At 41.0% G+C, this 12710-nt stretch overlaps 1 protein-coding gene across 1 annotated transcript; it reads right to left on the bottom strand.

The window, feature by feature from the left end:
* Positions 1-3000: 3000 nt before the first annotated feature.
* Positions 3001-12710, bottom strand: LOC117292767 (SPRY domain-containing SOCS box protein 3-like). The gene is made up of 4 exons (XM_033774916.1): positions 12164-12710; positions 6015-6208; positions 5007-5244; positions 3001-4470 (listed from the first exon to the last, which is right to left on the bottom strand). Exons 1-4 carry the CDS (start codon positions 12588-12590, stop codon positions 4085-4087), a joined length of 1245 nt encoding a protein of 414 aa, XP_033630807.1. The 5' UTR covers positions 12591-12710; the 3' UTR covers positions 3001-4084.

Genomic DNA, 12710 nt, shown 5'->3' with positions numbered 1-12710 from the left:
TGTGACTATTATACACACCTGCTTTTTTCTTCTTTACCATTTCAGTGTTTTAATGTTTTACAGTATTTACAAGTATATTCCACAATGAAATTCAATGAGTTTATACCCTTATCACAAAGTACCGAATGATTTATGTTTAAGAATAACAAAGATATTTGTTTAAATGTTGGCAACAACCCAAAAAAGCAAAAACATGTTTATTAGTCATGTGACCATAATGGACTTAATTTCTACCCTCTTCAGGCCCGACTCGCCAACTAATTATTTCAAAACTTTGTGGTATTCATGGTATTGCAAGTTTTTAGGTGTACTTTGATCGGATCGGCTTAACTCCGCCTTGCATTGCACATCTTCTTGTACCTTACGCCCACTCTCTCACTCTTTGTTCTTCTGCAAAGTTCCTTTAGCTATTCCTAGAAATTCCTCATCGTATGGCGATCGTGCCTTTTCCGCTTGTGCTCCTAAACTTTGGAACGCTTTACCTAATAACATCAGATGCTGTAGTTCTCTTCCATTGTTTAAAAACTTTATGAAAACTCATTCCTCATACACTTAGCCCCTTACATGTCTTGAGTTAGATTATTTATTGTATAATTTTTTATTCTATATTTCTTTTTTGTTGTATATGTTTTGTTTTTTGTTCTGCGCCTCGGAATAGGGTCTTGTACACTAGATAGATGGTGCATTTATTATTGTTATTATTACTTGATTTCAGAGGAGTTGTGCATGAATGATTTGAATCCAAATTGGTGGTCCACGACTAAAACATGACAAATATTTTAATGATTTACATGCTGACATCAGAATCTGCAAAGAATTTGTTTTTAAATCTGGCTACAGCAGCTTGGTTTAGAGACCTTTAGGGTCTACTGAGAAATCTCAAGATTGGTCTAAGTTTATAACTTATCTTTAAACCTTTATTTATAAATCATATTTATTAACTTGTTAAAAGTGCCGTGGCCGAGCGGTTAAGAGCACCGAATTCAAAACATGAATTCATTCATAAACCTGTGGAAATTTGAGCTCAATTGGTCATTGAAGTTGCAAGATAATAATGAATGAAAAAAACACCCTCGTCTTCTCAAAAACTAGTCACTTCAGAGGGAGCTGTTTCTCACAATGTTTTATATTATAACACCCCTTACCAATATTCTGCCTTTTCATTGGTTTAGAGCGCGTCACATGATATGTCTTAGTTTTGCTAGACGACGGCCGTGTGATAGTGCATCGGTTTGCCATGCGCTAGTCCGAAAGACTACCACACGGCGTGCAGTACCCAGACGTCCGTTGCGTGCACGAGGATGATAAATTAATAGTCTGTAACCATTTCGGATTACATGACACTACATGCAGAGCACAGTAAAAGTTTTTGCAATCTGTATTCGCGTCGTCCGTGGATTGTAGCATTCAGGTCTGTATGTACTGTATGTACAGTATTTAGAAATGTTTGGGGTGTTATAAAACAAATATTGGCTGCTTTTACTCGTGCAATGGTTTAAACTATGACCCCCTCGGTGATCCCCGGAGCGTTCTATTTTCCCTCGGCTTCGCCTCGGGAAAATAAAACGCTCCGGGGATCACCTCGGGAGTCATAGTTTTAACCATAGCCCTCGAAGCAGTCAATATTTGTATACTATCAACCTCTGCCCATTACTCTAGTCAAGAAAGGTTTTATGCTAATAATTATTTTGAGTAACTACCAATAGTGTCTTTAACCATTGCTTTGTCCTTCAGATGGGACATAAAGCTGTTGGTCCCGTGTGTTGTGTAAGGCCTGTAAAATGACCCAGGGGTTTGACCCATCTTTCTGTATACACGTGCCTTCAGTACCTTGTAACGGTAGTACATGCACTATATAAAAGACTTTGATATTATTATTTTATTAATTAATACTGTTTGTCCCATTATTTTAGCTCAAATTCTTATCACGTAGGGATGAGAACTTTCAGACTTTAATCTTAATTAATTCACACTGTTTTAAGTTAGCCTGGTGAAAAAAATCAGTCGTTATAGTTTTCCACAATAAACAAATCCTGCTCGCTGATCTACTTAGTAGTTCTGAGGATACTGTTCACAAAAGTACCATATAGGCTACGTCACACTCAAGAGGCAATTCACAGGCCATATAGCCTACGTCACACTCAAGAGGCAATTCACAGGCCATATAGCCTACGTCACACTCAAGAGGCAATTCACAGGCCATATAGCCTACGTCACACTCAAGAGGCAATTCACAGGCCATATAGGCTACGTCACACTCAAGAGGCAATTCACAGGCCATATAGCCTACGTCACACTCAAGAGGCAATTCACAGGCAACTGTGCTCAAGCTTTACACTAGACCACAGGCCTGACGCCAATAGTTTTAGTGTCGGGCCGCAAACTCGCTAATGGACAAGTCCAGTGGTCTTGTTTTACAATTTAATAATAAAACCTCACTTTAATATCTTTAAATGTAAAAAAAAGTTACGTTCAAATGTTGACTTTGAGTCTGATAAACACCTTTCAATTCTATTAAGTAATGCAGGTATGCCTACAATGTATACCCCTTAATACACTTGAGATGAATATTATCTTATAAGTTATTAATAAGTCATTTGTGCTTGTTTTGAATAAAAACATTTTGCGTGTTAAGCTGAACTGGTCTTGGTAGAACCATTCTGGGCTCATAAGCGTTCTGAACAACAAACCCTTTGGTCTTTTGGATTTGTCACCCAAATTTGAGACCTGGCAACCAGTTCCAGGCAATTTCCAATAAAACACTATTTCACATTTCAGTTATCTCATTTATAATCCTAGGGATAGTGAGTTACAGTGAGAAGAATAACCCTTGCACTGCAGTCTAAGTGGTTTTTTGTGTATGCAAAATTAATCCTTGTTCCTTGGTTACAGACTTTTGTAAATAATGTCTGTTCACCAAAAACAGCGCTTACGGTCACCATTCGCTGCTTACCACAACATTTCTGTGCAAGCACAAAAGCTATTAATAAAGTGAAATGTAAACATCCCCAAGCAAAAACTTCTTGCTTAACCTGCAAAATTTCATTCTCCTTGATTGAGGATTTTTCTGTTAAAATCACAGACTTCTGCTTGGGATAAAAACAGAGCCATGAAAATCATTCCCTCTTCAAAAGTTGCCAACAATGACATGTAACATGTACACAAGTTTGCTTCTTTTTATGTAGTTTTATTTGTAACAAACGTGAGTACCAGGCCTTAATTTTCATAGCAGCCACGGTGTCGTTGCATGGTAGAATCCTAGATGCCCTTCAAATATTATACTGTAAATTATGTCTGCATTCCCAACAATACTCATTTTTTTATATAACATAATTGGAACAGGTTTTGGCAAGATGTTGTAAATCAGGTTTCTTATGTCATTAATGAGACAATAATAGCATATTAATTTTGGTTTTTACCCATACACCGATGTGTGTTAGCACTCTACACTCAGTACTTTCCTGAGTCCTGTGACTCAGTAATAGCAATCCTTCACTTAACTCTTGATTGTAGCAGACACTGCAGTGGTACCATAATTTTTTTGTATGAGCGATATGCAAAGTAGAAGTCCAACAACCTGTGACTGATCAGATGATCGCTGTGTTGCCCACTAAGCCCCCCCCCTAAAGCCGTCGCTAGGCAGCACAGTACAACACAAGATTGCTGTATACTCCTTTCCGATGTATCATTTCTCTAGTTCGCTCTCCTTACGAATACGAATAGCCCTAAGATCTAAGAGTGTGATTCAAAATTGCCTTGCATTGTCTGTGCACACAGTGGCTGTCTCAATGGTTTGTCTGTAATAAGCTTAGTCTGCAAACGTGGAGGAAGAGATCATCCACCGTATAACTCAGACCCCATCATCGGTTGTCTCACATCATTATCAGCTGATGATGTCTGCTGCTTTGTCAGAACATTGTCCCGATTGTCATCGTGACTGCAACTCTCATATAGGCCTAACAAGCCACTGATTACAAGTGTCACCAACTGTCACTGCGTCTTCGGTTGAGGGTCATCAATTTCCATGAGGCAAACCCGAGGGGAACTCGCAGAGAACCTTTGACCTCTGCTATCGCTGACCTCATTAACTGGGTGATGATGACCCTTGACCTTCACTAGTTATCCCTGCGTCTGGTGACTGCCTCCTCAATGGTACATTACTGAGTTGATGGGTTGCCATGCTGAGATCGGTCTGCGTTCCTCTAGTCAGGACGTCCACATCTCCACTGCTGTGCGAGTCCAGCAACCACATCAGGTTGTCCTCCAGAAACGCCCTCATGCCCGGCGCCAAGTCTAGTGCCTCGACCACATTGAGTTCAGCGGGAATGGCCCGGCGTAACGTCCGACAGCACCAGAACTGGAGGGAGGAGGGGAAGGAGCGCGCAGTCTGGAGACACATGCTGGACCTTGCTGCTGTTGAACTGATCATGGGGTACCAGACTTTGCCGAGGAGTCCCTTGGTGGCAATACCTTTAGAGGAAAACATATCATGTTAAATGTGTCTGTTTCATTAGACTAAACCCTCCTATTATGTAACAATTGTCAGTGAGTTGACCAATCCCATGCCCGATACTTCACGGAGGCATATCAGACGATTGCTTCCATGCCCCCCCCCCCCCCGGTCATTGCCTTGGTGTCGTTGAAATGATGCGAGTAAAACATTTCAATTTCCTCATAGGGTGCCCTTTACCAAGGAGGAAATGCTTTGGTGCCCTTGCCCTTTCAAAAACAAAGGGTACAGACCTGCAACCCATTCATGTGGCGTGTCGTCGCCGAGTGGTTTAGTGAATCAGACTCAAGTTTGGTTACTGAATCATTAGGGTGTGGCTTCAAATCCTGGTCATAGCATTTGTGCCTTTGAACAAGAAACTTAACTATAATTGCATCTCATTACCCAGGGGTAAATGGGCACCTGTGAAATCCATGCAGATGACATTCAATGGTCTAATAGTAGGAGGGTTAACAGTAAACTCAACAATAATCAAATAACCTCACGATAATCTCACCTAGGCATTTTCCATTCTGGTAGAAAGTGAGTGTGCCAAACCACATGTCCAGATGCACGCCAATGACTGTCCCCTGGCCAAACTTTGTGCAGTAGGATCTACCATGAGCGCCTCCGTGGTAGAACCGACCCGTATAGGACAGACCGCAGCTCTCGTTGTTCGTGTCGCTGCCGAGCATGTTGCAGAAGGTGTGTGCGTATTGGCAAAGATCGATCTGCCCAGTACCAATTCCTATCATCTGAAATAAAAAGGATTTGATAGACAACAAAATTTAAATCCTTTGTATGTACCATAAATAAGTTTGATAAAAGCTCATTTCTTGGTAAATTGAGGTGGTTTTCTTTTCCATTTTAAAGGCATACTATGTATGGATGTGATTGTTAAAACAGCATTTCTTACACTGTGCATGTATCTTGGCCACTTTTTGCCTTAGAAGGGGCGTGGTGTTTAAAGGCATTCGGCCAGTGGATTATCGGGATATCGCTGTTCACAAAAACTTTCTTAGGGAGAGCAAAGAACAATCAATGTTCCTTTTGCATGTAGTGCGATTGGTTGCCATCAGTTACATTTACAAATTTACCCCTGGATTGCAACAGGGCATTTAAAGACCAGGGGCTGATTTTACGCAACTTGCGCAACCTTTATGGCGTAAGTTGCGCCATAAACGCTGCACAAGTGGACTTACGCAGTTGCGTAAAGTTTCGTGAAATCGGCTGCTGGTTGAATATGACATCACCATTCAAATATTTGCTCTACAAGATGGCGTCTGCGAGCGTGTGCTTGTACGTGCTTGTACCATAGAAATCAAACCGGGAATGTTGCGTGCTGCGTGCTTCGATGATGTACGCGTTTGAACGCGTATACGGTTTGACCTACAAGATGGTGACTTTTATAGCAAAAAAGGGTTATTCAATACGGTCTATAATCATAACATTAAAAAATGTTTGTATCCCCTTGGACTTTGCCAAGTTCCCTCAAAAACGATCATCTAGAAGAAAAACAAATTACCATGGCTGTTCCATAGACAGGGGAGTCCATCTGGATCTCCCAGTAGTGTTGTCCCTCTGCCATTGGCTGTAACCCTCTAGCGGCAGCCGTCCCACAGCTGTAGTCCTGATGGAAGCAGACCTGTGCCCCTTTACTCTCCTGGGCCTGGATACATGCATCGGACATCATCTGCTCATCCCAAATCCACTCTGGCCCTATGTGGGAGACAAATCAAAGGTACTTTTAACACTATTGGTTGTTACTCAACGTAATTGTTAGCATAAAAACTTACTTGCAGGCATGCACTTGCCCGATGAAAAAAAAAAAAGGAAATTTTTTCGAAGGCACGAAGCAAGGCAGCAAAAACGCCAAGGGACACGAGATCCACAATGGTACCCTAGAAAATGTTGCATGCAACAAGCAATGGAGAGCTGTTGATAACACATTGTGAGAAACGGCCCCCTCTGAAGTAATTTAGTTTGTAAGAAAGAGGTTATTTCTCACTCAAATATTTGGTGTCTTTTCTTTGATTATTCTCTTGCAGCTTCCATGACCAATTGAGTCCAAATTTACACAGATTTGTTTGGCCCAATTTTATGCATACCGTAATGTTGAAAAACACCAGGTGGGAAAACTGGTCTTTGATAATAACCAAATGTCACAATGTGCAACTGAAAACCTCCCCTAAAATAATAATAATTCACTAATTCTTGTAGCAAATTTTAAAACAACCGTATCAATGCGCTTTAGATTACCTCTTTATCTGATTCATTTGTCTATCGAAAGGATCCCTTTCACAAGGTTGAAAATGTTAAATTTGTTGTTAATGCCATGGTTTTACAACCTTGCTTTGATGATACAACCAAACAGTTTATTCTTTAGATTGAATAGAACTTTATAGAAGGTGCTGATCACTGATGCGTTCTTGCATATCCCCAGGCTCGATGTAACGCCCCTTGATTCCATTCTGGAAAAAATCCATATTGCTTGTATGCATTCTGACCTTTATTGTTCCTGCAAAGTCTGAATATCAGGTGTTCCAGCTATTTGTTTTTTTTTTTATAAAAAATATCTGGTCTGTCACCAATTTTGAGCCCCCCCCCCCCCTGTGGCCTTGAGAATCTTCCCTTTAAATCGGAGCCCTGTACATGACATTGGGGTACATGCCATACATGTTTTGTAACTGCTCCAGATTTTTGGGGGCGTCTCAATAACACGACCTTTTGAAAATAAATTTCACAGGTTAGTTTTATTGTCTACCTTTTTAAAAGGATTAAAGGCAGTGGACACTATTGGTAATTGTCAAAGACTAGCCTTCACAGTTGGTGTATCTCAACATAAGCATAAAACAACAAACCTGTAAAAATTTGAGCTCAATCGGTTATCGAACTTGCGAGATAATAATGAAAGAAATAAACACCCTTGTCACACGAAGTTGTGTGCGTTTAGATGGTTGATTTCGAGACCTCAAGTTTTAAATCTGAAGTCTCGAAATCAAATTCGTGGAAAAATACGTCTTTCTCCAAAACTATGGCACTTCAGAGGGAGCCGTTTCTCACACTGTTTTAAACCATCAACCTCTCCCCATTACTTTGAGTAATTACCAATAGTGTCCACTGCCTTTAAACCAATTTATTTGTCTATTTAGTGCTGTTATCCTGTTTTGTTTTGTATTGTTGTAATGGCACATCAAACACAAGCCTCGGCTTTTAGGATGATGCTTCTATGTGAATGTGGAAATAAATGTTATATTGATTAATTGATTGATTGATTGATTGATTCCAAAAATAGTTGTTTTTATCCTTACTCCTAGTCCTATATCTCAAGTCACACCATGGTGTTAAATGCTCCTCACACTGCACACAGATACCAAACCCATCCGTCTGAATCACAGCATCATGACGAATGTAGTCATCGGTCACGCATGGTGCTATGAAAACATCTAATTCATCATCGCTGTAGACCCGCTGAGCGGTCCAACCACACAATACTGTTAATATCCAACAGATGAACTCATGGATTTTCGCAAAGAAGCTGGCCATCTTGTTGTTGGTGAGATTTTGTGAATCGGTATCCGAAGTTCCCCATTGAAAAAACATATGAAGATTACACGTCTGGTTCCCCTCCTCTCATTATAAGAAATTCGGCGCGGGAAACAAATCCTCCAAGGTAGTTGATCATTGCACTTCAGCCTTTGCTGGTCAGGTGCTACAGTATAAAACTCCTCAAATGGGTATAATTTACACAAGGTTTGGTAACAGAGATACAGCACAGGCAAGGTGCAAGACCACTTAGTTGATGCAACATGCCCAGGAAGCAGTTAATAAGCAGGACATTTCTTTCCAGAACTGTGAAACACTGCCGAAGTCCAAAAATCTACTCCACAAGCGACAGAAGTCTCCCGAATTCTGCAAACCTACTCTGCGTTACTTTTTAGTAGAATATAATAGCAAGACAAGTTCTCTAAAGAACATGATCTACCCAGCAAGTAAATTATGTGTTACCGCAAACCAAATATACAATGTACTAGTACATAGTACATTATAAATCCACTCAGTCTTGATTAAATGTAAAAACAGCTGGCTGAGTTTCTGCTTGTTACATAACACTTTAATTCTACCTCCATGCTTTAACTAACAGGATGTGCAAGTCTCATCAGTACATGCCTACATCACATGGTAAACATACACTGTCTTTGAAGGATGTCCATGCACTTACATTGCACAAGTTACACTGTGTACACAGTAGCCTACAGGCAAACATTATAATAACAGTTCATCTGGACACAACACATGTCTGTGTCAAAGCATTTTAACTGCCATGTATTAGGTGATAATAGTCTGCTCCACTGCATACAGTGCATATTATAATATGCCATCTACTGTACAACATGTACCTCCACTGTCCCAATAACTCCATTAATCAAAACCGACCGACAGCAGAATGGGCCGGACGGTTGATGCCGCGGCCGATGCCGAGTGAACTTGAGATGTGAACTTTGTGCAGCCATCCTGTACCTCCACTGCTCCAAGACCTTCATTAATCAAAACTGACCATCAACAGAAGGACCGGACAGCCAGCCCCAGACGGTCATAGAGCCCCAAGTGAACTTGAAATATGAACTTTGTGCAGATATCATATTGATTTTACAACACGAACAACTCTTGGGAACAACTACACATGGTGTGAAGGGTACAACAAACACTGAGCAAACAAAAACATGTCAACAGAAAAGCACAGCTGGCCAGCCTTGACTTCCACTATCTATGGCCAAGCTAATAAATGAATAACCATGTAGGAAAGATGCTACACGCTCTAACCTATAGTCTGAAAGCATGACAGTGAGTAGGCTGTAATTCATATTTTTATAAAATCAATAAAGTTAAACCAGCCTAACCAACTGTCAACCCTTGTGTCTGTTTTCTAATTCTATCCATCTGAATCTCATTATCTGTTTGGACTATCTTTAGTGACAGAATTTTTTTAAATAATTATGGTCTTAAACAAAATTTTGTATCTGGTATTACATCAAAATACAAATTGTCTTTGATTAACATTGGGAATGCGGACGATTTTGCGTTTTTCTCAATATTTACATTTTGGTTGGTTTGCAAATGATGACCTTTAGACCTCCTGTTCCAGCGATGTCAAAGATGTATGATTGTTGTTGTTTTTGTTGCTGTGTGGGTTTTTGTTCACCTTTTCATTGCCACCTTGGTTTCAATAAACACACCATCCTGCCAGTTGACAAACCTGAGACATTTTCATCTTAAAGGGTGGCTGCAGTGTTTTTTTTTATTCATTTAAACGATTAAACATGACTTTTTAAACCTGGAATATTTTTTTATTATTTTTTATTAAATGCGCAAGTATTTTAAAAATGGTTTTCAAGAGATTAAACATTTGCATAAACGTGACGTCATGTCGGTAACCCGAGCCGTCGGGCCCCCTGGCTATGTGCATATAGAGACGTGTGCACTGTGTGGCCTGGTACCTAGGCGCGTGTAGTTAGGGACCAGACTCTTTTTGCCGACGATATGTTTGAATTCCCGACGTGACGTTGATGGTAGGGGCGGTATGTCGCTCATTACAGAAGTCAGATATGTCAGGAATAAACAAAACCCATTTTATTGATGTTCAATACATATATATCAGAAATAAATGACAGCAAAATTAACTGTTTTATTTTAATTCACTGCAGCATCCCTTTAAATAATGTAGGCCAGGGGTCGATTTCACAAAGAGTTACACATGTAGTTAGGACTTGTTCTAAAAGTCCTAAGTTAGGACGAGTAACTCATCCTACATTAACTTGAGATAAGACTAGTCTTAACTCTTTTATGAAATCCACCCCACGAACCTTTGTTTACAAAAAGAGTGGCCTTGTACATTCAAGGGACTTTCTGGTGGGCAAGATACCGCTTGGTCATTTAGAAAATGCATTGCCCAGACATTGTGCCAAGAGACTTCTTATTGCAATTGGAAAGCTTTAGAAGCAGTGGTCAGCATATTAGTGTATGTAGTTTACATTTAACCACTATTAATCAGCAAACTTGCTTCTGAAATGGCATACTGAACTTCAAACTCCTGTACACTATTCATTTCCTCCATACGTGGTGTCTTTGGGGTTATGCCAGCTCTAACAGCTGATAAATGCAACCTCAAGAGAGGTCATGGCCACACATCCAAGTCAAGCAGGGTTTTCCCCACAATTTTCCTGTAAATTGTGAAAGAAAGAAGGTTGTGCAAAGACCTATTGCATTGGACTTGGGAACTTTTCCCTTCTCAATGGTGTATACAAGGGTCAATCACGCTGAAGAGAGGCGCACTTCCTTGCTGCAGGAGAAGAATTGCGAGTAGCAGCCCCCATCCCTGAGTCAGCCCCCCTCCCCTTTTGTCTGCAACAACTTTGGCAGAGACTGACATGCAAGAATCAGACTTCTCAGCCACAGCCACAGCTGCAAGAAAGAGGACAACCCCCCGGGCGCAGTCCATTGTCAGTATTTACGGACGGATGCCTGCTATCCTCTAGCATGGGTCATAATTGTTAAGCATGGTGTAGTTACAGTGCGGTGTAGCTATGGGGACGGTAAACTCATCCTCGTTCCCAGTATGTGGGTGTGTGAGTGAATGTTTTTCTATACAAAAATGGAGATCGCCTGCAAGTGGTGGCTTGTAAAATGCCCTAGGTGTGACGTGACCTTTGAGGAAACCAATTTGATGATGAAACAATGTAGACGCACATAGTCGCAGCACACTGGATTTGCCAATAAACAATCTTCTTGTTTACCCAAGAGAGAGAGGGCGCCCTACTGTCATGCCAAACAGATTTAGTTTACTATTTAGTGAAAACACCGTAAAAAAAACCTTTTGTTTAGTTCTCCATTTCCTTCCTCCATGGTTCTCCAGAGATTTTTATAATAAAATGGAATGTGCCATTTCCAATAGAAATTGTCAATTTCCTAATATAATAACCCGCATAAATCATAGAGAAGAGGTGCCCTTTGATTCAGGCATTACCTACAACCTAGGGCCCAAAGGAGGCACTCTGGTAATAATGGTGGTACCTAGTTGCGATAATCGTAGACCCAGCCTCCTCCCGACGGCGAGAGGAGGGAAACGATTATCTCAATGTGTTATTCTGCTTTTTGACCATATCATAATCCCACATCCTCCCTACAGTCGGGAAGGAGTATGGAGGTTTACGATTATCACAACTAGGACTTTAGTCTATCTACTCATACTGACTACTACTACAGAGTCCTAGACCATGTAACTGGGGGCTGGGGCGCTGTACTCCTTTAAAAAATTGTAACACTCCTACTGTCACGGACACTGACAGCAGGTGGGTTATGATTTAATCGCATCGCATTGAAAATGATCAGCATGCAGTGCCCCACCCAGTTCCTGTAATGGGTCTACTCTAAAACAAGTTAGTAATATTAGTACCCTTTTAGTTTTTACCCCCTGACCTACTTCTAGAATCTATAATTCTAAGGCTCCCCCGTGGGTGCCTTATTAATTATTATGTATAGATTCTAGAATACCCCTGACGGTCATAAACAAAACAAATCGTGGTGCTGAAAAAGGAATGTTTACTGTTCAAAGTGTTATGTACAATCACATTATTCATATTGCAGTTTTGACATTCAATCATGACAAGTACTCACTACAAATGTTTGATGATGATGATGTGCTTTTGTTTTTGGCCGATGAGTGTCCTTTCTCCCCCTTTCCCCCTTCACCAACCCCGTCATCATCCGTCAGAAGTTTCATTCCAGTGTATATCGTACTATGTCGAGTTCCTTCACCACCACCAGCTGTAGACTGTAGGTTTAAACTCTGGCGGACCCTCCGTGCCGTCGACATTCCTCCACTAACATCATCGGCGTTATCTCGGAGTGGAGTAACCGGGGCAAGGCCGGCCGCCGTAGCCATGGCCCCGTGGTCGGCAGCTGACGATGCCAGGGATCCCACCGTTCCCGGTGTGGCGTTCCCGCTGTTGGTGCGGGCTCTTTTCGAGGGTTTTGGCTGACTGTCTGTCTCTGATGATGCTGAAGTATCGTCGCTAGCGTTCTTTGTCTTGTTATTCGTCATATTTGTGAAATATAGCTAGGATCATATTACGATTTCGAACCGGATTTAACGTTCATCACTGTCGTGGCGATACGCTGTTTATGCTTTTCAAGGCTCCATTTTGCTGGTAAGAGGTCAAGG

The sequence above is a fragment of the Asterias rubens genome, chromosome 7 (genome assembly GCF_902459465.1).
Source record: "Asterias rubens chromosome 7, eAstRub1.3, whole genome shotgun sequence".
NCBI classification, from domain to species: Eukaryota; Metazoa; Echinodermata; class Asteroidea; order Forcipulatida; family Asteriidae; genus Asterias; species Asterias rubens.
This window is presented reverse-complemented; position numbering and strand designations above follow the sequence as displayed.

Excerpts from the sequence above, each read along its gene's own strand:
- LOC117292767 (XM_033774916.1), bottom strand. The coding sequence starts at position 12,590 with ATGACGAATAACAAGACAAAGAACGCTAGCGACGATACTTCAGCATCA. Across the intron at positions 5,245-6,014 it reads CTGTCTATGGAACAGCCATG|ATGATAGGAATTGGTACTGG; the intron begins GTAATTTGTTTT and ends TTTTTATTTCAG. Across the intron at positions 4,471-5,006 it reads CCAGAATGGAAAATGCCTAG|GTATTGCCACCAAGGGACTC; the intron begins GTGAGATTATCG and ends TTTCCTCTAAAG.